Raw genomic sequence first — 26,506 nt, forward strand, 5'->3', positions numbered from 1 at the left:
AGGAATGGATAATAGCTGTGAATAAGAATGTGCTTCTCATTTTAGTATATCAATGTTTCTCAACCTTGGTTACTCTAACACAGGGGTCTTCAAACTTGGACACTGGCTGAGGAATTCTGGGAGTTGAAGTCCACAAGTCATAAAAGGGCCAAGTTTGAAGACCCCTGCTCTAAGATCTAAGATTCCAATTCTAAGATTCATAATATTCAGACCCATTTGGTGCTTCTTTCAACTCCTAGAATACCCCAGCTGGCCTACAGTAATTCTTAAAGCTGCTGAGGTTGAAAAACACTGTTACGTTGTATGAAAATTGGATCTGAATATGTTGGGAGAAGCATAAAAGAAAGTTGAATGTAGTTAAAATGGTTTACTTAAAAAGTGTATGGTTAAAGAACAATGGAGATAATGGGTGAATGTGGATTGTACACAAAAGTATGAATGTATGAAAGAAGTATGTGAAGATGGCTTGTTAGGTAAGGGGAAACGATTAAACTGCAAAGCAAATACATGAAGGAAGAGTTGAGTAGTGGGCTAAAAGAAAAAGAATAATAGATAATCACAGATGAAGTTGAAATCGAAGATGAAGTTCAACAAAAAGAACTTTAGAGAACAAAAGGCAATCTAAAGTGAATACATGTATATGGAAGTAAGAATGGTTTGGGAGATATAACGTGGTGTTGGTATAAATCAGGTTTGGCTGTATTTTCTTAACATGGCTTAATTTCTTAACATATGCCTTTATTTTATTTTATTTCTTCTTTTCTGTGGTTTTTATAATATTTCTTACATTGAGAGGTAATAGAATGTTGAATATGTATGAACATACTAATTTTATGGAATCTACTTCATCCTATGCAAATCTGTGCCTTAAGCCTTTCTAATCCAATATATATTTACCTTGGGTGAACCATATCTGCGCGCGCGCGCACACACACACACACACACACACACCCCTAATAAATTTAGAACTAAGCGTTATAAAAACCAAGGGTTGTTACTGATACAGCTATCATTTTTCATTCATAATATTCAGACCCATGTGGTGCTTCCTTACTACTGGAAGGGCAGGTGAGAATCCTGTGCATTCAGGACAGGGATGTATCAGATATTAGACTTTGTGGAATGGAAGGAAATTCCTGGATTAGAGCTATAATTTTGTGCTTAATTTTATATAAAAGTGCCTAGATCTGCAGCATGAAACCCTAATCTAAAGTAAAATGATTTTTCAGTAAAATTAGTAGAATTATTTCCAGTCCATATAATGGCTAGAAAGTGAGAAAAAAATATTATTCAAACTTTTTTTTTAAAAAAGAGCTGGTATTGAATAAGCAAAGGCTGCTTACTGCACAGATAAATTTATGCACTGTTTATGTATTTACATTCACTGGAAGTTATTTGAATTCTCAGCCAACAGTGTGGTATTATCAACATATAAAATGCACACATGCCTTCTTCAAGCAACATACTCCTTACATAATTTAAATGCATTCCTTATACATTTGTCCATATGCTTATTAAACAAGCAATAACTGGACCCATAGATACTGCTCTCCATTGTCCATTATGGCTTTGAACAATCAAGGTTTTCATATAACACTTTATAGTAAGATAGCAAAGTGTAGATTACAACCGTGTACCCATACAACATGCATCATTTCCTGCTTATGTAAGAACAACACTAGTAGGTTTTGGATATTTTAGCCTGTATGCCACAAACAACCAAATCCCTGTAGGACTTTCTTTAACATAGAAACTTTATTTGGCTTAAGAAAATGCATACAGGATCCCTCCAATGTGGGATATCTACCTCCTTTCTGGGGCACCCAAGAAATAAACTGTAAAAAAAGTCACTTTTTTAATGCTGTTGTAACTTTGAATGGTCTCTAAATGAATTGTTGTAAGTCGAGGACTACCTGTAATAAGGGGCTGTCCTTGAAGACATCTGGAAGCTGCAGCTAGTCCAGAATGCAGTAGGACATGTACTTTTGGATGCCCCACTGTTTCATTTGAGTATCTCCACTGCTGTATGACCTGCTTTGACTTCCAGTTACTTTCTGGGTGCAGTCCAAGGTACTGGTTATCATCTTTCATGGCATGGTACCATGTAGGTTGCTTGCAGGACTGCCTTTCCCTGGGGGTATCTGCCCATCCTGCTAGGTTAGCTAGAATGAAAGTACTTCAAGTCCCCTCCCTTAAATTTGCCACCTGATGGATCTTACAGCCTTCTTGGTGGCCGTCCCAGTCCTTCCGAACAGCCTCTCACTGGAGATCAAGGGGAATCTGTCCCTGTTTTGGCTTCTGGAGGGCTGTGAAGACCTTGTTCTTCTAACCATTGGGCTAGAAGGTGGGAGAAGGTGATAGATGATAGCTAGATGGTAGATAGATACCGTGTTTTCCCCAAAATAAGACCCAGTCGTATATTTTTTTTTGCTTCCAAAAGAGGCACCAGCATGATGCATATACAGTGTCTTGCCGCAAGTGTCAACACCGGCGTGATGCACCATGTGGCCTGCCGTGAGCAGTGGCACCTACACAATGTACCACATAGCATCTGGCCGCAAGTGACCACAAGTGGTCGCAAAAGAAGCCAGGCAGCGGTGCGACAGGTGTCAGGCCGTGGGAGGCCTGGCTGCAGTTGTCCTAAGCTCCACCTCCCCACTCTACCTTGATTTGTACACTTACACCTCACCCCACCTCATACAACCAGATGGCGGGATGGGGTGGGTGGGATCTTAACTAGAGCTTATTTTGGGGGTAGGTCTTATATCAGGCACACATGTAAAAATCAAGCTATGACTTGTTTTCAGGATAGGTCTTATTTTTGGGGAAACAGTAGATAGATAGATAGATAGATAGATAGATAGATAGATAGATAGATAGATAGATAGATAGATAGATAGATAGATAGATAGATAGATAGATAGATAGATAGATGATAGGATGTAGAAAGTTCCCACCCCTGTCAAAATGCCAGGTTTTTGAAATGTAAACAAATCAGACCAAGATAAATCACTTCAGAATTTGTTCCACCTTTAATATAGAATATAAGCGGTACAATTTAATTAAGCTGAATGTCCCTGTTGGCAAGCAAACTTTTACTCATTCTGTTTCCCTCTTCAGCTTCTTCATGGACCCTCAAACTCTGTTCTCAAAAGTTGGAAGAACCTTTGGAATAGATTTGGATACACAGCACAATGCAGTAGAAACAGCTTGTATATTATTTATTATTATTTATTTATTAATTCGGTTTATATACCGCCCTACTCCCAAAGGACTCAGGGCGGTTTACAAGGCAAAATTTAAAAACAATACAATATAAAATTAAAATTAAATTAAATTAAGTCTAGCCACAAAAAATTAAAATCACAATTTAAAAACATTAAACCCCTCAGTCCAGACCAGATAGCTCAAAGAGCCAGGTTTTTAGGTTTTTCTTCTCTTATTTTTTCCCCTGAAAAAAACCCAACAGATTACCAAACAAATGAGCGTAACTGTATGAAACTAAACTTTCATTTATTCAGTCATCTCTTTCAGATTTATATTAAAATGTAGAAGTAAAGAATTCTATGAACTCCAGGCAAGTTCTTAAAAGATTTTTACATTTTGATTATATTTAGAATTATTTTAAGTACACAACTCTTTATATTTTCTTCCTTTCTATATAGTAGAGATACTTTCAAACTATTACTAATTTATGTAAGATGATTAAATATGCAGGACATGGGAGAATATTCCTAGCTGAATGATAAAAATGCTTTGAATATTTTGCCAGTTAAATAAGTATAAAGAAAAGAAGAAAATATGTGAAGTTCCTTATTAGTGAATTTCCATCATCAAATATTGGCATAACAAATCAAAAGTTGCACTCGGTATTTTATTTATGATAAATAAATATGACCTGTATTTCTTATAATGCTTACAATCTCAAGAAATATGATGTACCTTAAAAAGGTAAAGGTAAATGTTCCCCCCGCAAATGCGTGCTAGTCATTTCCAACTCTAGGGGCCGGTGCCCATCTCCGTTTCAAAGCCGAAGAGCCAGCGCTTGTCCGAGGACGTCTCTGTGGTCATGTGGCCGGCATGACTAGACGCCAAAGGCGCACAGAACGCTGTTACCTTCCCACCGTAGTGGTCCCTATTTTCTACTTGCATTTTTACGTGCTTTCAAACTGCTAGGTTTGTAGAAGCTGAGACGAGTAACAGGCACTCACTCTGTTACGTGGCACTTGGGATTCGACCCGCCAAACTGCCGACCATTTGATCAACAAGCTCAGTGTCCTAACCCACTGAGCCACCGTGTCCCTATGATGTACCTTAGCTAACTAATAATACAGGAGTTTGGTTCTGAACAATACTTTGTCTCTTACAGCAATTCCCTGTTTGAGAATATGGAAAATAAACTTATCAAGGTGACAAGAAGAATATGTTTGACCATACTATTCAGCTGCAGAATTATTCCCAAGTCTGCATGCCACTTTATTATATAAGTTACCCACAAACCTTGCCAGGTTTATGCCACTCAGTCTCCCATTGAGTTTTAATTGGCTCCATGATTAAAATAGAGACTTTTTTATTTCCCTAAAGCACATTGCAATTCATATATACATATACAGAAATGTACAAAATGATCTGACATGAATGGCATATTAACTGTCACTATGAATATTTTATCTGTGAAATGGATGTGGTAAAATCTCATGAAGCTTGACTCTATTAGAAATGAATGTTGAAATTGGGTCATATTATTCTTCTCTGGAGGATACAAATCAATGACTACTTGATATTTCAGTTTTTCTTGTATAGGAACAATTTATTCTTAATGTGTCATTATCACCCAAACCTTCAAAAATATTTAACTTTTTCTTCTGATAAAATACATCTAAGGAATTCATGTATGCATGAACTTTTCATGCTGACATTATGCAAGAATTATAACAAGGTAATACCTCACATTGAGTTACATACTTTGATGTCATTAGTAGAAAATTGAAGGCAGCATTCGGACTGCAGTCCAGGGAACAGGGGAATATTGAGAGCCAATCCGGTTAGTCCTTATTCCCTGCTGGACTAATTTGCTGAGCCACACTTCTTCCTCTTTGGCTGGTTTCCTTTGCTCTCTGTGGCTCCCAGCTTCAGGACCTTGGATAGCTCAGGAGGTTGGTCAGGGCCATATCCAGGATCTGAATATGCTGACTCAGCCTGCAACTGAGGAGCCATCCCTTCAGCTAACTTCTGTGGAGTGGGCTTAGTTGCATGCTTGTCAAACTGTTCAGCTTTCGAACCTGAGGACTCAGAGTTGTCTCTAACGCTGACCTATTGATACAAATATTTTCCCCCAGCATTGAAAATAGAAATGTTGTGATCTCAATCAGTAAATGGTGTGCAAAATTGATTTTGTTAGCAACTTATGAATGGATCATTAGCATTGATAAACTATGGATGATTATAGTGAAATATAGCTACCAGTAATTGATGTGTATAATTCTATATGTACATGTGTTGATTAATACCTAACTTGGATTTTTTTCCTTAATTTTCTTTTTTCTTTTCCCCATGTTTTTCTTACCTTTATAATTTTGACCATTGTTTGTTTTCTTTTCTCTTTGTACAGTCTTTTTACACTCAGTAAAAAGCCATTAAAACTTTTTATACAGATTTTTTGTTTGAAAAAATAACAAGATTTATAATAGAATATATGGGTTAGCCCACCACTCCTTCATCCTGGACATCTGCATGGGTAATCAAAATTGGCTAGAGGCAAGCATGATATTGTGATGCATTGCACATGGGCCTGCATGCAAAAATCAACATATTGATGCTCCTTACAATGATTGTTGTGGTAGAATTAGTTCATTTTATATAGTGTATCATTCTCTCCTATAATTAATAATGCTTTGTTTTTAACTGTCTGACACATCTGGAAAAATGCTGCAACATTGTTCAATAGATGAATTTCCATCTCAAATCCCAACTGATCTAACTCTGGTGTTTTGGCAGATAGTGCCAATATAGCACTTAGTGGTATTGTGCTATTGTATAACAGCTGTTAAGCAATAGTCAGGCAATCGTTTTGTTGGCACAGCACATTTTATTTAAGATTTGTAACTAATGTAACCATTAACGTTTCTCATTAAAACCTACTTGCTTTTATGATGTCAACAATTATTGTATTGAATGAAGTGAGTCAGCATTAAGGTTTTTATGAAAACATGTACATGGTAACAAAAACCTGGCTATTCTTTCATTGTTAATGCCCTAATTTTTTTATCTGTGTAAAATATAAGGTAATGTAGTTTTCATGCTTTTTCTAAGCAATATTGCATCCATTAAATGTTGAATGTGCAATATGTTTACATTAGAACTATGGTTCAAGCTTCAGAACTGCTTCTCTCAATGGACTTTACAATAGGCAGACAAGACTACAAGATACTGTTTTATTCTTAGCTAAATGGACTTTCAAGGCATTGGGTTTTTTTTACAAAATATATAAAGAAAATAGAATGAAAACCAACTCTGGAGACATTACTTTGCAAAGAACATATTACACTGCCTATTCCCAAGAAAAAATATTTTGTGAAATTTAGCACATATTTCAATTGCCCTTGTGTCTTCCTTCTGTATAATTTCTCAAAAGGAGTCCACAATCCTAATAAGTGTTTCCAATTTTACTGCCACAATACCCATTTACATTGTTTTATCTTTAGAGATGTTAGTTTTTCACTGTAGAGCTAGGAATTCAATAATGGCTTTCACCTGCCCATACCTGATGAGTCATGATCTGCCATCTTTTAATTCAATATTGACAGTTCAGTCTTTATATTCCTTCTTGTTCAGATGTGTCTTGCACATTATGGATAAAATGTTGGTTTTAATCCACAAGGAAATTCAAAACACCCACTTGTCAACATGTCTTTGCATGATGACAAAAGAACAAGCAAATCCTTGTTTATTTGTCTCAATAAATGTCAAGGCTATGTGCAATTATATGCTTTTTCAATGTCCTTTAAAGATCAAAACCAGTCAAGCAATTGCAGAGGAATAATAAAAAATGGATTGCAAATAAGTGTTAAAGACATCTATTTATTAAGCTAACACTGAGTTACAGCATTGCTGGAGGAAGGTCACAACATAAGAGTATTGGATAGATACTCTCTTAAGGAAATAAGTGATCTAAAGTTGAAATACTGTTCTAATATTGTAAAACAATATTATAAACTGATACAGTAACTTTCTGCCCTAAACAATTTGATGCTTTTCATTTCAGTGGCAGGTTAGAATTTACATGGAAAGGGACCCCTGAAAAAAAGGCAAGGTGCAATTAGTTAACGAATTAAAATACATGTCAAATTAATACTCTAAAATACAGGTTAAAAGCATAATTCAAAATCTTGCATTTTGGTAACTTTTATAATAAATAGTTAATGATCAATCTTTTGACATTTGTAAGGCTGCTATCCTGTACATCCTTTATGGGAAATAGGTCCTGTGACAACCAGTGAGAGTTACTTCTGATTAGACACACATAAGATTGAATTGTAAAATAGACATAACATTTTCCCTTTAGTTTCACAGATTATGAATAATTCTTTTCAGAGGTCTTTTCCCCAGCTTTTTTAAATGCACTTTTTCAGATAGCTCTGTCAAGCAGTGTAACAAAGTTTGCCCAAATAGTGTTCTCAGCCTATTTCAGACATGTCAAACACAAGGCCCGGGGGCCGGATCCGGCCCGCGAAGTGGTTTCATGTGGCCCACAAAGCCATCCTGGAAACAGTGAGGGAACTGCCCCCACTGCCTTGGCCCTGGCCCAGAGACCCTCAAATCTGTCCCACTCCTGCCCAGGCCCCCATAGGCACCCTTGATGCGAACGATGTAGAGCTGGCCACGCCCACCCAGTAGGCCATACGCACTCTAGCCACACCCACCCAGTAGGCCACGCCCCCCCCAGGCCATATCCACCCGGCCCCTTGAGGGCAACCGCAATGCTGAAATTGAGTTTGACACCCCTGGCCTATTTGAAGAGACTAAACTGCATTTAGGCTTATTTTTGTCTTCTAGTTTTAGTTCTTAATTCCCTCCTCCCTTTTTTTCTGATTAATCTGGAAGCACAATTCAGGCAAAGAATCAAATTTCACTGAGAGAAATGCAGCGTTTGGCTATGAATAAGTACTTTTGAACAATGTACACATTGTTGAAAAGTACAAATGTCTGTGATTTAATTACAGTACAATATTGTTGCCAGTTTTAATATCTAATTTACAGCAGTATTATACATATTTTTCTCACAGGTTTAATAGGACATTTGGCTTGATAAAATGAGTTTAGGTTTTGTAGTATTAAGAACATTATTAATTCAAGCCGAATGCACTGAGGATTTTTTTTTCTATTTGCATCCCATTCAAAAGTACCATATTAAGTACTGACATTAATTAATTAATTAATTAACTAACTAAATTGCAAGAAGCTGAACTATTGTTAAAGTTCAAGAAATTGTCAAAACCTCTGCAAGTTATCAGAATAAAATTGATAAGAATTTATCATGGAAATTGGATTGTAAATAAGATAACAAAGTTGAGTAATTATAAAGTTATGTTTTCTCAACTCATCCTGCTTTAAACATGAAATGTTTACTAACACCATCATACAAGATGGTGTTATACCCTTGTATGATGGTGAAAATACACTTTTATTTTTAAAAGTATTAGGGGATCATGATTGTAATTTGAATAGATTTATTCCAAAATGATCTGTTCTTTATGAATACATATTTTCAAGCAAATATGAATCTATTTTATCACAGTTCTTATCTCAGTTCCTTTTAATGGTCCTTCTGCTAATTAAATTAAATGGAAAAGATTTGGAATATTAGGATTTCTATTTCAGATCTGCTTTTTATTTGGGCATTTTTATTTTTTTTATCAAACTACTTGTGATAAATCTAAAGCAAAGGATATTAAGAGATGTATTTTAGCCATCATTATTCTTTATAAAAAAACACTTTTCCAAAGCATATACAATAACAATATAGGACAGGAGACAAAATACAAGAACAAAAGGAATTCCTTCCCAAACTACAAACATTCTCTGACCGAAGAAAGTGCTTTAAACAGATATAAGCATCATGAATTCGAATACTCCCAAAGCTATTTTTAAGGACTGTTTTATAGAGAATTGTCTCCACAACATAGAATCTACATAGAATTAGAAATATAAAAAGAAAAATTATTTATTTTACATTTGAAAACTGGCTCCCAAGAAATGTAACACACAGCAAAATATTTAAACAAGCTACTATAAATTAAACTAATGCAAAATGAAGAATACATTTCATCTGGGTAGAAGTGGGAAAAAGAGGGTGGTCTGGATCTTCCCCAAGTCCCACTCCAGCACCTTGTTTTTTTATTTATTTCTTTTGTAGGATCTCTTCCTAGCTTCTTTATATAGAGAAAATATTTGGTCAGATGAGGCCATTTGTGCTATCATGATTTAGCCGTTTTGTTGTTCTTGAACTCTTTTTTTAGTCTCCATCAGTTATGTGAAATATGCATCCTAATTCTAAAGGGACAGAATATGACTCAAATCAAATCGAATCTTTATTACAGTCAAAGAATAAATAAAAAGTATAACAAAGAATATGACTGAAAACAAACCAGGCCTAGAACTCCACTCTCAGCGCTATATATTATGATTACAATGGAAAGCACTAGAGGTCTCCCATAGGATTTATGCTTTCTAGAAAGAGAACAAAGGTTACAGACCTCCCGGTTACTGAATTTGAGGTCCAGTTACAAGAGCACAACATATTAAATCAATGCTTTGCATCTCCTATGACTTTTCCTTGGTTGATTTTTAAACTTGGAGATAAGCGCTGGTCTAAATGATGTTGGGCCAGATCTAGCAAGACAAATTACTAATAATCATCTGAGGCGGATTGATTCAACGGTGTAAAAGTTGTGTAAGTAAGTAAATAAATAATCTTGAATTTTGCTACCTTCTTTTTTTCATTTTGAATTGCTTTTGAATAGTTAGAAGGGTAGTTTTGACTGAATGTTTCAAGCAATTTAACAATTATTCCCCTAAAGCCAGATATATTTCTTCTGAGGTAACCATTGGTGAGTACTTTTGTGGCTGAAGTTATCTTGGTATCTCAGAGAAGGCTTTAAAAAAACAAAACCCCTCCTCAGCCTCCCAGAGTCGGCCTCCTCAGGGTGCCGTCAGCCAGGCAATGCTGGCTGGCGACCCCCAAGGGGAGAGCCTTCTCTGTGGGCGCGCCGACCCTCTGGAATGAACTGCCTCCAGAGCTGCGGACAGCCCCTGACCTTTGATCCTTCCGCCGTGACCTGAAGACATGGATGTTCCAACAAGCGGGCCTGGACTGACCATGGTTTTTAATTTGGTTTTTATTGTGTTAAATTGTCCCGTATTTCTTACATTCATTAATTCTTTTTTAAATTTTTGTATTTTATGTCTCTTAATTTTTATTGTTGTGAGCTGCCCTGAGTCCTTAGGGAGAAGGGCGGCATATAAATTTAATTAATCCTAATCCTAATCCATTCACAAAACTACTCTTTTCTCCTTATAGTCCCTTACTTCTCTCTGCTGGTGGTTCATAACAAATACCAGCCCAGAACTGTGTAATCTTGCTGTTCTCCCCTCCCCTTGATTCACAATGCTTCCCAAACCAAACACTGCTGGCAGTTCAGGACCCAGATCTTGATAGTTGCTGGGAAAGAGTGGGAGCCTGGGGTTTCTATCTTATCAACAGCCAGCTGCTGCTTTGAGATAACAAAACCGTGCTTGCTTTCTACTGGACTGGTTTCCTTTCCAGATGGATCGCCATTTCCTCCAGTGAACTTGCTCCAAGCCAGTGAACAGAAAATTGGTCCTGCAGCAGGGACCCAGAGGGAAAAGATATAAGATTATTCGTTTCTATTAAGCTGATGGAATAGTTAGCTTTTCTCCTGGGAGTGCCGAGCAGATCTAATATTTTGCACTGCCTCAGGATCATTTGCATCCTGCTGGGGAAGTTCTTGGAAAGGGTGAAAAGGGTTTTTGCCAACCTTCTGGCAAATCTGGAATTATCTTTCTTTTCCAAAGATGAACTGTGGAATGATTTAGAAACGAGGATCGTTGTAAAGCTAAGCCTGCATGTTTCAAATACTGCTGGTTGGTCAGGCGAACCACTGAGTACACCATGTGAGCTTATCGAAACTGAGTCCAGTCCCAACTTCTGAAACAACACACTACACGCCCCTACCATCAGAAATACCCACAGCCTTTAGAGGGGTATGTTTTGAGCCCACCCCTCAGCATCTCTTTATGCTGCTGCAACACATAAAGGCAACCTGGGTCCTGATTTGGTTTGGTTTCTTTTCTGAAGCCAGGAGCAAAACCTTCCAGCAGCTCTCAGCAATCTTTCACGCGGGGGATCCAGCAGTCCTCAGCTTGAGGCCAAGCCCAGGCGCCCTCGCCGATAAAGAGCACACTCGCGGGCCGCGGACCTCAAAGAAAGCACTAGAGAGACTCGAGGCTCCGGGGCTAGGTAAGCGGGAAAGGCTGGAGAACCGGCCAGGTCGCCCAAGAACTCACTCTTTGCCAGGGAAGGAAGAAGGAGCGTCCAGCTTAGAAGCCGAAGGTGGCCAGCGGGGGGGAGGGCCGTCCTACGGGCCGTTCTCGCCGCTTTTCCCTGTCCCACCCCGCCCAGGCTTTTTCTTGGCTCGATCTCCCCCGCCCGCCCCCCTTCCACTCCGTTGGATCCGGCCCGGGAGAGCCAGAAAGCTGCCTTCAGAGGGTTGTAATCCTGGAGGTGCAAGTCCCGTTCCGGCACACGCTGCCTGACTCGCCGAAGTTGTCGGCGGGAAAGTCCTCCACGCTGTAGGCCCTGCTCTTGAGGGCGGTGGCGTAGTAGTCGACCGGCTCCTCGGGGGCGTTGTCCATCCAGCTAAGGCACAGGAGCCTCTGGAAGGAGCGCTTGAAGTTATCCGAGAGGAAGCCGTAGAGGATGGGGTTGGCGCAACTGTTGGCGTAGCCCAGGATGACGGAAAGCTGGCTGATGGTGGCGTCGTCGGGCTCGACGAAGAGGTTGACCAACTGCACGACGTAGAAAGGCATCCAGCAGATGACGAAGACGGTGACCACCATGAGGACCATGAGCGTGATCTTCCGTTCGGAGCGCTTGCGCTGTTGCCAGCCGGCCTTGAGCGCCACCACGCGCATCTTGGCAATGATGAGGATGTAACAGAGACTAATGGCCACCACGGGGAAGAGGAAGCCCATGAGGAAAGTATAGACCACGAAGACCACCAGCCACTTCTGCTTCGGTTCGGGCATCATCATGTTGCAGGCCACCGTGCCGTCCGTGTTGGCCTCGGTCCGGGAGAAAATGAGGATGGGCAGAATGATGACGAGGGCCAGCCCCCAGACGGCCAGGTTAACCATCTTGGCCACCGTGGGCCGGCGGTATCGCGACGCCTTGATGGGGTGCACCACCGCGATGTAGCGGTCCACGCTGAGCACGGTCAGGCAGTAGATGCTGGTGAACATGTTGACCGCGTCGACGCTGAGCACCAGGCGGCAGAGCAGCGACCCGAAGGGCCAGTGGTGGAGCAGCGTGGAGGTAACCAGGAAAGGCACGCTCAGCATCAGCAGCTCGTCCGCAATGGCCAGGTTGAGGATGTAGATGTTGGTGGCGGTCTTCATCTTCGCGTAGCGCAGGATCACGTAAATGACCATGGAGTTCCCGCACAGACCCACCAGGCACACCACGGAGTAGATGAAGGAGATGAGGATGGCGCTGCCGCTGCCCGGCGACTCGCCACCCCCGCCGCCTCCCCCGCCGCCGCCGCCACCGCTCACCGTGCCGTTGGGGCCAGGAGGGCCGGAGGAGTTCCTGCCAGCCGCTGCCGAGTCCATGCCTCCAGCAGCGCCCGCCACCAGCCTGGCGCAGGGGCCATCCTCCGCCCCGTCGACCCGAGCTCAGGGGGGCAGGGGCGGCGCGAGTGCCCGGGCAGCCCGGCGGGAGCTCAGCATCCTTTCTCCTCCAGGCACAGCCTGACGGCGAGCGTCGCCGTCCTTTGCTCCGGCAGCCCGGGCGCGGGCGCAGGGAGAGCGGGAAAAAGGACGGAGCTGCGCACCGCCTCCAGCCCAACTGGCATTAGTTGCAGCTGGTCGGCTCGCAGGGATGATTAATAGGAGGCGAGCGGCGCGTCAGCACCTACGAAGAGCGAGAGGGAGAAAAGAGGTGGGAGGAGGGCAAGGCGGGGAGGGCGCCCCCTCCGCCTCCCTCCCTCCCTCCCTCCCCGCTTCCCGCCAATCTGCTCCTGCAAGAGAAGACTTCCCCTGCTCAGACGGACGCCGCCGCCGCCGCGTTAGAGAGCCAAGCCAACAAGTGCCAACAGACTCCCTGTGGCAGGAGGGCCGGTTCGTGCTGTCTCTGGCGAGCGAGCAAAAGGCCAAGAGGGAGCCCGGAGGAAGGACGGGGTTTTTTTTCCTTCGGAACTTTTGGTTTGTTTGTTTATCCAAAACACTTATAGAGCCGCCCATCACATATCGAGCTCAACCAACAATTAAAATCACATCCATAAGAAGACAAAACAGTGAGGGTGAAGGTTCGTTCTCCGAGCTTGTGGGTTGGTTTCCCAGCGGTTCGTTACCAGGCTAGGCAACATCTTCAGCGGAGTTTAGGGGGTGTCTCTGCCAGGGCATCCTCTGTTTACAAGGGTTTCGCGTGGTCCTTAGGTCCTTATAAGCCGTTTATAAACAGAAGAATACTGACACGGACATCCCCTAAACTCCGCTGAAGATGTTGCCTAGCCTGGTAACCAAACGCTGGGAAACCAACCCACAGACTTCACCCTCATCCTACACCCGAGTTACAGATATTCGCCCAGATATTCGCCTCTATTGCGAAACACAATACATACAGCTATGAAACCCATAAACGTTAAAAATATGGCACAAGCCTTATCTACTTCAATCCTCTCATCCACCTCACCCTATTCCAGCGCTTGGGGGAAAAGCCAAGTCTTGGGTGCTTTTTGGAAGGCTAGGAGGGTAGTGGCTTGGCTTCAGTGCAGCTTCCCAAGGCTGAAAGACCTGGCCAATTCACCCAAACCTGCCATATTGCCTCTTTCTTGCCTTCCTGTCCCATGTCCCTTCTCTCCACCTCATCAGTGGCTGTTTCCTCATACTCTTGGGTAATCTCAATATCACCTTCCTAGCTACTTCATCTCTGTCTCAGGATGGTCTCAGATTTAGCATGACCTTGGCCACATGCCTTCAAGGTGGGGCTCTGCTTTCTTTTTGGCTTGGCAGGATAGACTTTTGGGCAACTATCAAAAGAAGCCAATTGGTGGCAGCCAATTTTATTAAAAGTCCTAAGCTTCCATGAACTGCAACTGTGAGGATCAGCTTCAGTTTCTGCCCTCTCTTCTGTGTACATTTTCTCTTTTACAACTGGACCCAGCGGGACCCATTTTCATTGTGTGTGTCACCACAATTCCTTCTCTCTCTCTCTCTCTCTCTCTCTCTCTCTCTCTCTCTCTCTCTCTCTCTCTCTCTCTCTCTCTCTCTCTCTCTCTCTCTCTCTCTCTCTCTCTCTCTCTCTCTCTCTCTCTCTCTCTCTCTCTCTCTCTCTCTCTCTCTCTCTCTCTCTCTCTCTCTCTCTCTCTCTCTCCCACCAGGGAGCCCAATCATACCCACAGTGTTGTGCTGCCCCCAGAACTGCAGATGATCACTGTTCTTTGGCTTAGACTATCACATGTTGGTGGTGATTTGGAGTGGGCCAACTGTGTTAAGCATTGCTGAGCATGTTGTTGTTGACATTTCTGTTCAAATGACTGCCCTTTCTTTCCTTCTGGGTGTTGAGAGCAAATGAGTAAACAAAAAAAGGCAACAGAAAGTAAAGTTTATCTGTCCTTTACCTTTCCTTTGGACACAACTGCCTTTGCACAGTGCATAATTACCGGTTACTTCAACAGTCTGTTTTCTGGGTTCACACAATAGACTGAACAATAAATTAACAAAATGGGTTTACATTACATACTAAGCTGTATGTACACGAACAAACCCAAAACAAGGTTAAATTCAACTAAACTTCAAATATGGGCAGCTGCTCAGAGTTTCGTATAAGATGGGTAGATATAAAAATGTTTTAAATAAATAAATATTGTGCAAACAGTAATGATAATTGTTGTGTGCCTATGGTTAGCTCACAACAATCAAATGAAGAAATTGCAATGAAATCCTTAGAAGATAAAAGATGACAAGCACTGTACATCAGATGAAATGGAGTGAGGGGGGGTGTGTGTCTCACCTTCCCTTGCCAAAGGCGAAGAGGCAGGTCTTTGCCACTCTTCTGAACAACAACAGCATGAGGACCACCCAGATCTTGGGGACACCTCATTCCAGAGGGGATGTGCTGCTACAGAATGTACAGTAGATGCTTAAGTTTATAATTCCTGGATAGCCATCTTGTGAAAAATAGCTTCTCTTTTCCATATTCTTTGTTCATTGCCGCTGTAAGAATTGAGACTTGGAAAGAAGCAGGGGAAAAATTAGTGAGATACAGATGCCTTTAATTGCTGTCTTAGCCATGAAAGATGCTTCCATACTACCCAGCAGTAACACAGTACAAAACAGAGTACTATTGTCTCCCTGAGAATTGCAAAAGCACATAATTGCTTGAAATTTTAACTATCCCTTCTACACAGCTCCAGTATAAGAGAATGTTACAGGTCTCCATCAGCGATAATTGACACATAAAAAGTTTTTAAAAAACAAAAAAAACCCTCAAGTGGACATTCCCCCCCCCCAATAGAAAATAAAAAAGGAGATCCTTAACAAAGCAAAGGTTGTTTGCTTGGATGACTGGTCATGAAGCTATATCAGAAAATGAATGTTTTCCAGCTATGAGGCAGTTGATTGTTTCAGGGTGTCAAATCTCAATTTATGTTCTAGGATAAAGAAGATCTCCTAGATGTGACACTTGATTAAGAAAATAATTGTGCAACGCAAAGAGAGCCAGGTTTTTGCTAAAGCGATCCTGCTAGTTCTGGAAGGAAAAATGTACTCCTTTGAACTGTCTCCTGTACATGATATGAAGTGGGCTTTCCTCCCTGTTGTATAATACTTAAACTGGCATCTTCACAAAACCAGCAAATTGCCTGAAAAATACTACTACATTGCTGTAGGTTTTCATACATAACAAATGCCAGGGTGGGAAAGGAGAAGGGATGAGAATTTCTACTCACAGGGAATAGTTCATCAAAAGCTCTGGAATCACAGTGTGTATGGGAGGGGTTGAGTTTATAATGTATATTGCATAGTATTGTCTTGTCTTTGATGTTTCTTTCCAGTGGACCATTGGGACATACAGTACTTTTTTTTAGCTTGTTTTCCCTCACTTCATATTGATAGCATCCAGGGCTTTTTTTCTCATAGAACGCTCAGAACGGAGTTCCGGCACCTTTTTTGGATGGAATCTTGTAGGGTAGGCAAGGCGGATTGTATGACGTGTGAGTTCCGGCACCTTTTTCTTTTACAAAAAAAGCACTGATAGCATCTAACCTGAAAGGTGAATGGACTCAGTTATAATGGTAATGAGTGTATCATTGTAAGACTTCAAAGCCCAAGTTAGAGAATCTTCCTGTGTTGTTGCTAAGAGTCAAGAATGGCTTGGTGGCACCTGACCAGTCAATCAATGTAGATGTCAAGATCATTTTAGGTTAAATTGAAATTTTCCTAGGATTTCCAGTGAGAACAGGAAAGAATTGAGATAACTTTCTTGCTCTCATTTGCCTCTAGAAAGCAACTGCTGTGAACAATATTTGAAGAGCAGAAGGGAGAGCAATAGGACAGACTGCAAAAAGAGATGAAGGAGATGGAATCATAGAATGTGAGGGGCTTGGTAGAATTTATCTCGGAGATTGTATAGTTGAACCTCTAGATCAGTGCAGGAATCTTCTGCTATAGCATCCAACCTTCGCTCTTTCCGCCGTGACCTGAAAACTCACCTTTTTGAACAAGCCGGCCTGGTCTGATGGGTTTGGGGTATTTTAATTGTAATTTTAATTAACTTTTTTACTGCAATTGGGCTATTCTATTTAATTCTCATTTTAACTTTTGTATATTGTATTTTTATTGCATTTTATTGCCCTGTACACCGCCCTGAGTCCTTCGGGAGAGGGGCGGTATAGAAATTAAATTAAATAAATAAATAAAATAAATAAATACTTCTGATGAAAGTCTACTCTTCTTGAGGCAGAGGAAACATCATGGTTTTTTCAATGATGTCCAACCAAAATATAATTCATCATAGTTTAGATCAGGGGTCTTCAAACTTGGCCCTTTTATGACTTGTGGACTTCAACGTCCAGAATTCCTCGGCCAGCGTGCCTGGCTGAGGAATTCTGGGAGTTGAAGTCCACAAGTCATAAAAGGGCCAAGTTTGAAGACCCCTGGTTTAGATCTATCGTTCTTCTGTTTATGCATGCTCAGATTATATCTGCTTTTTTACAAACTGCATTACACTACCAGTAGGTCATGTTCAGCTTGTGATCCACCAAGGAACTAAGATACTTTTTGTATTTCTCACTATGGTCACCCATGTCTAATGCTCATGTGTTTTATTGTTCCTGCTTAGATGTAGGATTATCGATTTATCCCTGTTGAAATTCATCTTGCTGATTACAGCTTGTTGTTCCAGCTTGCCAAAGACTTCCTGAATCCTAATACTGTCCCTTAGAAGATGCTTGCTAACTTTCATATCTTTGTGTCATTTGTAAATCTGATAATAATTTATAGCCCCACATTTTCATTTATTTGTTTAGATTTAAAAAGGTAAAGGTTCCCCCGCACATGTGTGCTAGTCATTTCCGACTCTAGGGGCCGGTGCTCATTTCCGTTTCAAAGCCGAAGAGCCAGCGTTTGTCCGAGGACATCTCCGTGGTCATGTGGCCGGCATGACTAGATGCCAAAGGCTCACGGAACACTGTTACCTTCCCACCGTAGTGGTCCCTATTTTTCTACTTGCTTTCGAACTGCTAGGTTGGCAGAAGCTGGGACGGTAACAGGCGCTCACTCTGTTACGCGGCACTTGGGATTCGATCCGCCAAACTGTCGACCTTCTGATCGACAAGATTTAGAGTCCACCAAATCCAAGTATTCTAGGAGACATACAGAGGTAAAACAGCATAAAATATAGAAACCTGGGGCAAATACAAGGATTGAAGAAATAATATGTTGAACAGCACATGGTCTAGCATGGAGCCCTAGGGTTTTATAATTTTTATAATAGAGTCACTGTCATATAGCATGTTGCTGTCATACAGCAATATGGTGCAGATGACCAACCAGCTTGTATCCTACTGATAGCCTAGCTTAGTCCACTTTTTGTTATCATTGTAGTAGAATCCTATGGGAGTTTGAGATAAATTCTTGACTGAGATCAAGGTACAGTGCATCCACCATATTCCTGGGTCAATCATAATCATCACTCTATCAAAAAGGAAATCAGGACAGTACCACAATGACCTGCCTGTAATCTCCTTTTTCTTTTTTTCTCCTTTTTGAAGACAAGAATAATATTTATTATTATTAACAATGCTCCCCTTTTCTGTGTTGTTCTCATACACTAAGAGTTAGGTAATAATGTAAGTGACTTAGGCACGGGTAGGGAACCTTGGTTCTTTTATGACTTATAGACTTGTGTAAAGTGATTTCCCTCCATAAGTTAAAATGCTTAAGAAGAAAACCCATTTTGACATAATTTGGCATGTATTATATTGACATGGATTTCTCCTCTCCCTTTCAACAGCTTTCTTTTACACTGACAGACATCCCCTTAAAGAAGGTATTGTACAATCTACCAACTATAAACATTCCATTTATTGCATAATAATACATATTATGGCATTATGAAAAAATATGTCTATATCTGTAATTTATATTAAAGAATTGATTGTACTATAAATCTTTTACAGTATTTGAAATTGCTGTACACCTATTCATTCTCTTTATACTTGTTCACTTATAGATGCATTATCAATGTTTTTCTTTTCCTGGATCAGTTTTTGAAATTACATTTGTATTATGGCTACTTGCAGTTTATGAATCACACCAAATCCTGTATGGTGTCGAAGGGTTGTATATGCAAGTGTTAAGCCCAAATTTATACTTTTGAAATATGAAAAATCTGGCCAAGTATGTTTCTTAATTTCTTTTAATGTACATTTCACTTTTCCTAATGCATACACTTGAGAGAAAACAAAAATAAGAAGAGGGCTATTAATATGCTTGCTGTATCACCCAAACCTTAGTTGGTAATTTAATTTTATTTAATTAATTAGATCTACTCTGTTCAAGTTAATCATAATTAACATTAACTTTCAATCAGGTCAAAAGGAGATAAATTAATAAGAGCTATGCGTAAGTGCTATGGTTAATTGTAGCAGTTTTAATCAAATTATTACTAAATTAAAGATTATAAATGAACTGACCTTTCTCAAAGGAGATGATATTCAGAACCCATGATGCATCCTTCTGAAGCATGAAACAGCATTCCAGTTTCCTTCTTTGTCAAAGTCTGTTTGTATAACATTACACATACGAAAAACAATTATAATAATCACACTATAAAATCTGATCAGGATGATAGAACATGCTATCAAAACTCCAGGTGACCTAGTTAGATCATTCTACCTTCAGTTTTGCTGGACTATATATGTGCTTTGTAGAGTCTTGAATTTGTGCTAGTAGATCTGTTGTTAGCTCTTCTTATGTGGCAGAAATATTTCCCTATATTAGTAGATCATTCATGTAAAACAAATGTTTCCAAGTTAGTGGCCAGCAAAGCCCTCTCCACTCTATTCCCTAAGCATTTTCTAAAGGAATCCTCCTCCTCCTCCTCCTCCTCCTCCTCCTCCTCCTCCTCCTCCTCCTCCTCCTCCTCCTCCTCCTCCTCCACCACCACCACCACCACCACCACCACCACCACCACCACCACCACCCTCATCAGTCAGGACAGAAATTCTGGATACATAACTTCAAAACCTCTAAAACCACACACAGCGGAGGGAAAGCTTGGAGAAAAGCTATCTTCTACCTTTGCAGAAAGTCCAGTAGAAACTTAGTTTCTGAGAAATTAAAAGTAAGAATGGAGAATAGTATAAATGAACAGCTGTCTGAATAAGTGAAATATATATATATTACGTTTAACAATTAACATTTGTTTTACTGCCTTATAGTTTGTTCTCAGTTTCTTTGTGTTTTCTGGATGTTCCAGTTTTATGTGGTTATGGTAATTGTTTCTGATGGTGTATTTCTAAATGTGCAAATTAGGACAGTGAGAAGATTGGCACTCAGGAATGTTCCCTGGCAACAGAAATGCATTTAACACATTTTTGTCATCAACGTGTCACATCTGAACATCATTGCAACAATACATCCTTCATTAGATTGCTACTGTAAAAGATATAAAAAGAAAATTTCACTCTAATATTTTCAAAACACAGATATATTGGAAATGCAGATGAAGATCCTGTCATATGTACGTAGATGAAATGAGGGTTAGATTACAAGAAAATAGAGATGCTAGAAGAGTTGTGGTTTAGCTGGCACAGACAACTGTTGATCCCATGATCACATCTTGAAAAAGGAGAATCCCTAAGGAGTCTGACTCAAGGAGGAAGTCCTAGTGTGAATCTGCCTTCAATTCTTGAATTTTTCTAAAGAAAATTTCAACTATAAGCTTAAGTACTATAACAAACAAACAAATAATAAAGCCTTTGATTTTAGAAAGTTATAAATGAATTAAATATTCAGATAAATTTGAACTAAGATATTTGGAATTTATAAAGAATCCTTTCAGTGGGAAAGTTGACTTGTATTGAATTTTTCTATGATGTAAAAGAGATGTTGTTGTTAGCTGCGAAGTCATGTCCGACCCATCGCGACCCCATGGACAACGTCCTCCAGGCCTTCCTGTCCTCTACCATCTTCTGGAGTCCATTTAAGCTCACGCCTACTGCTTCAGTGACTCCATCCAGCCACCTCATTCTCTGTCGTCCCCTTCTTCTATTGCCCTCAACCTTTCCCAGCATTAGGCTCTTATCCAGTGATCCTTCCTTCTCATTAGGTGGCCAAAGTATTTGAGTTTCAACTTCAGGATCTGGCCTTCTAAAGAGCAGTCAGGGTTGATCTCCTCTAGGACTGACCAGTCTGATCGCCTTGCAGTCCAAGGGACTCGCAGGAGTCTTCTCCAGCACCATAGTTCAAAGGCCTCAATTATTTGGCGCTCAGCCTTTCTTATGGTCCAACTTTCACAGCCATACATTGCAACTGGGAAGACCTTAGCCTTGACTATATGCACTTTTGTTGACAGGGAGATGTCTCTGCTTTTTAGTGTGCTGTCTAGATTTGCCATGGCTTTCCTCCCCAGGAGCAAGCATCTTTTAATTTCTTGGATACAGTCCCCAACTGCAGTGATCTTGGAGCCCAGGAAAATAAAATCTGTCACTACCTCCATTTCTTCCTCATCTATTTGCCAGGAATTGAGAGGGCCGGATGCCATGATCTTGGTTTTCTTAATATTAAGTTTCAACCCACGTTTTGCACTCTCCTTCTTCACCCACAACAAGAGGCTCTTTAGTTCTTCTTCACTTTCTGCCATTAGAGTGGTATCATCTGCATATCTTAGGTTGTTGATATTTCTCCTGGCAATCTTAATTCCAACTTTTCATTCATCTAGCCCTGCCTTTCTCATGATGTGCTCTGCGTATACGTAAATCAAGTAGGCAGGGTGACAGTATACAGCCTTGCCGGACTCCTTTTCCAATTTTGAACCAATCAGTGGTTCCATGTCCAGTTCTCACTGTTGCTTCTTGACCCGCATATAGGTTTCTCAAGAGACAAATAAGATGGTCTGGCATTCCCATCTCTTTAAGAATTTGCCAGTTTGTTGTGATCCACACAATCAAAGGTTTTAGTGTAGTCAATGAAGCAGAAGTAGATGTTTTTCAGGAACTCTCTAGCTTTCTCCATGATCCAGCGTATGTTGGCAATTTGATCTCTAGTTTCTCTGCCTCTTTGAAATCCTGCCTGTACTTCTGGTAGTTCTCAATGCACATACTGCTGGAGTCTAGCTTGTAGGATTTTAAACATAACTTTACTAGCATGAGAAATGAGTGCAATGGTGCGATAGTTTGAACATTCTTTGACACTGCCTTTCTTTGGAATTGGAATGTAAACTGATCTTTTCCAATCCTGTGGCCACTGTTGAGTTTTCCAAATTTGCTGGCAAATTGAGTGTAGCACTTTTACTGCATCGTCTTTTAAGATTTTGAATAGCTCAGCTGGAATACTGTCACCTCCACTAGCTTTGTTGTTGCTCAGCTTTCCTAAGGCCCACTTCACTTCACATTCTAGGATGTCTGGCTCAAAGTCAGTGACCACCTCATCGTGGTTATCAGGGATGTTAAGCTTGTTCTTGTATAGTTCTTCTGTGTAATTTTGCCACCTCTTCTTAATCTCTTCTGCCTCTGTTAGGTCCCTGCCATTTTGGTCCTTTATCATGCCCATTTTTGCATGAAACATTCCCTTCATCTCTCCAATTTTCTTGAAAAGATCTCTGGTCCTCCCTATTCTATTGTTTTCTTCTATTTCTTTGCACTGTTCATTTAAGAAGGCATTCTTATCTCTTCTAGCTATTCTCTGGAATTCTGCATTCAATTGGGCGTATCTTTCTTTTTCTCCCTTGCCTTTCGCTTCCCTCCTTTCCTCAGCTATTTGCAAAGCTTCCTCAGACAGCCATTTTGCTTTCTTGCATTTCTTTTTCTTTGGGATGGTTTTAGTTGCTACCTCTTGTACAATGTTGTGAACCTCTGTCCATAGTTCTTCAGGCACTCTGTCTATCAGATCTAATTCCTTAAATCTATTTGTCACCTCTACTGTATATTCAACAGGGATATGATTTCATTCATACCTGAGTGGCCTAGTGCTTTTCCCTACTTTCTGGCGAAGGTTGTTGAGAGTGTGGTGGCGCATCAGCTCCCTCTGTTCCTGGAGGAAACTGATTATCTGGACCCGTACCAATCGGGCTTCAGGCCCGGACACAGCACGGAGACGGCATTGGTCGCGCTGGTGAATGATCTCTGGAGGGCTAGGGACAGGGGTTGCTCCTCTGTCCTGGTCCTATTAGATCTCTCAGCGGCTTTCGATACCATCGACCATGGTATCCTGCTGCGGCGTCTCAGGGGGTTGGGAGTGGGAGGCACCGTCCTACGGTGGTTCTCCTCCTACCTCCAGGGCCGCTCGCAGTCGGTGTTGACAGGAGGGCAGAGATCCGCCCCGAGGTCTCTCATTTGTGGAGTCCCTCAGGGGTCGGTTCTCTCGCCCCTCCTGTTCAACATCTACATGAAGCCGCTGGGTGAGATCATTCGTGGTTTTGGGGTGGGGTATCACCAGTACGCTGATGATACCCAACTTTTTCTTTCCACCCCGAACCAACCCAGTGATGCCTTCTCCGTGATGTCCCGGTGCCTGGAGGCGGTCCAGGTCTGGATGGGGAGAAACAGGCTTCGTCTCAATCCCGCCAAGACTGAGTGGCTGTGCATATCGGCGTCTCGGGTTAGCCAAGTTATTCCACCTCTAATGATGGGGGGTGAGGTGTTACCCCCCGTTGATAGGGCTCGCAATTTGGGCGTCCTCCTGGATTCACGGCTCAATTTTGAAGATCACATAGGAGCCGTGACCAGGGGGGCTTTTGCACAGGTTCGCCTGGTGCGCCAGTTGCGTCCCTATCTGGACCGAGACGCCCTACGCACAGTCACTCATGCGCTTGTGACCTCCCGTTTGGACTACTGTAACGCTCTCTACATGGGGCTGCCCTTGAAGACCACTCGGAGGCTTCAACTGGTGCAGAATGCGGCCGCGCGAGTTGTAATGGGGGTTTCCCGATACTCCCATGTAACACCTCTACTCCGCGAGCTGCATTGGCTTCCGGTTGCCCTCCGGGTGAAATTCAAGGTGCTGGTTATCACCTATAAAGCCCTACATGGCCTGGGTCCGGGTTATTTGAGGGAACACCTGCTGCCGGCATCAAACGCCCTTCGCCCAGTGCGCTCCCACAGGGAGGGTCTGCTCAGGGTTCCGCCGGTGAGAGATTGCCGGCGGGTGACACCCAGGGATAGGGCCTTCTCAGTGGGAGCGCCTGCCCTCTGGAACCAGCTGCCAGTAGAGCTGAGGACTGCTCCCGACCTTCGATCATTCCGCCGGGGCCTGAAGACCTGGCTCTTTGAGCTCTCGGGCCCAGGCTGAGGGGAAAATTTTAACTGGGGTTTTAATGTACAGGGTGAATTTAATGCTTTTTAAATTGGTTTTAACTTTTGTATGCTTTGATTTTTAATTCCCTGTAAACCGCCCTGAGTCCTCAGGGAAAGGGCGGTATACAAATGCAAATATTAAATTAAATTAAATTAAATTAAATACTTTCTTCAGTTTAAGCCTAAACTTTACAACGAGAAACTCATGATCTGAGCCACAGTCAGGTCCTGGTCTTGTTTTTACTGACTGTATAGAGCTTCTCTATCTTTGGCTGCAGAGCACATAGTGAATATGATTTCTGTGTTGACCGTCTGGTGATGGCAATGTGTAGAGCCGTCTCTTGGGTTGTTGGAAAAGAGTGTTTGCTATGACCATCGTATTCTCTTGACAAAATTCTATCAGCCTGTGCCCTGTTTCATTTTGTACTCCAAGGCCAAACATGCCTGTTATTCCGGTTATCTTTTGGCTTCCTACTTTAGCATTCCAATCCCCCATGATGACAAGGACATCATTTTTTGGTGTTAGTTCTATAAGGTGCTTTGGCCCAGTCACTTCATTCTTTCTGGCACTATTAGTACTAGCCCTCTGCTCTTCCCTAGTAGCATACTTTGACACCTTCCGACCTGAGGGGCTCATCTTCCAGCATCATATCGTTTTGCCTTTTGGTACTGTCCATAGGGTTTTCATGACAAAGATACTGGAGTGGGTTGCCATTTCCTTCTCCAGTGGATCACATGTAATGTATTGGGTTTTGTCTTACTAAAGAGTCACGTGGGGTTAATTGCTGGAAGGTTGTTTAAGCAGGGAAGCTGGCTAAGGCTCCCAGCTCCTCAGACAACCCGTCTCCAGCACCACCATTGGCTGCTTCTAGGGCAGCAATAGGTTGCTTTAAACCTATTGGCCGCCACCTAGAGGCCAGGGTATAAATAGCTGCATTCGCAGCCCTGTTTCTCAGTTCAGTTCCTGCAACCAAATAAAGAATAATTCTTGCTGAACTCACTCGCCTCGTCTCGTCAATCAAGCAACGAACCCAGTATATAACATCACGTTTTGTCAGAACTCTCTGCTATGACCTGTCCATCTTGGGTGACCCTGCATGGCATAGCTCATAGCTTCATTGAATTACGCAAGACCCTAGGCAGTAATCTATGAAGGTAATCCATAAAAGAGATAAACAATTTTAAACACCGGACACTAGAGGGCACTAAAGATTTTAATCAAAGATAAAGGGTACATAAACCTGATTAACAGCTGTAGGATGATTCAAAATAAACTCTGTCCAAAAATGTTTTGAAAGAAATGGCAGAAGAAGAAGAACAAGACAGAGGCTGAGTTGCTACCAAAAGTGGTTCTATAAATGACAAGCTACAAAAATGACATGGAAAAAGAAGTTTCATTAGGCATACAAAAAAAAAACAAATCAGTTGTCAGCCCTCCCAGGTAAACCAGACAGGAACCATGCTAATTCTATTTTATTGTAAATCCTTATTAACCTAATCTTGCAAGTCTGAAGGTCCAAATCTCCTGTTACCCATTTTAACTGCCTGCTCAATTAGGGCAGGTCCTTCCTAAGTTTCTTCCTCTGACTGCTTTTCCCCTCTCTTAACCAATCATTTCCACGGCAGCATCTTTTCCCCTCATCCCTTAAGGCCATTCTCATATACCATTACATCAGCTGAGGTTTTAAAAAATAAAAAAGGAATTACAAATAATAAACCAAGAGAGTGACCTGAATAATTCTTCCATATTCAATTTATGAAAGAGTTTGTTAATACTTTCATGAATCTTGTGAGAGGAGGTATAAAAGAAATGAAAACAATTAATTTCTATGACATTACAGAAGAATAGATTAGCACAGAGCTGGAAGGGACCTTGGAGGTCTTCTAGTCCAGCCCCCTGCTCAAACAGGACAACCTATACCATCTCAGACAAGTGACTGTCTAGCCTCTTCTTAAAAATCTCCATTGATGGAGCACCCATGATTTCTGGAGGCAAGCTGTTCCATTGGTTAACTGTCCTCACTGTCAGGAAATTTCTCCTTAATTCCAGGTTGCTTCTCTCTTTGATCAGTTTCCAACCATTGTTTCTTGTCTTTCCCTTTGGTGCTCTGGTGAATAACTGACCCCCTCTTCTTTGCGGCAGCCCCTCAAATACTGGAATACTGCTATCGTGTCTCCCCTGTTTCTTCTTT

General features: G+C 41.5%; 1 protein-coding gene across 1 annotated transcript; it reads right to left on the reverse strand.

Moving 5' to 3' along the window:
• Positions 1–11,781: 11,781 nt before the first annotated feature.
• SSTR1 (somatostatin receptor 1) lies at positions 11,782–12,909 on the reverse strand (the record flags this gene model as incomplete). Its single annotated transcript, XM_081315430.1, has 1 exon — positions 11,782–12,909. The coding sequence occupies one exon, from the start codon at positions 12,907–12,909 to the stop codon at positions 11,782–11,784; it is 1,128 nt and encodes a 375-aa protein (XP_081171556.1).
• Between the last annotated feature and the right edge of the window lie 13,597 nt (positions 12,910–26,506).

This window comes from Vipera berus (genome assembly GCF_964194415.1).
Source record: "Vipera berus genome assembly, chromosome: 1".
In the NCBI taxonomy this organism is placed as follows: Eukaryota; Metazoa; Chordata; class Lepidosauria; order Squamata; family Viperidae; genus Vipera; species Vipera berus.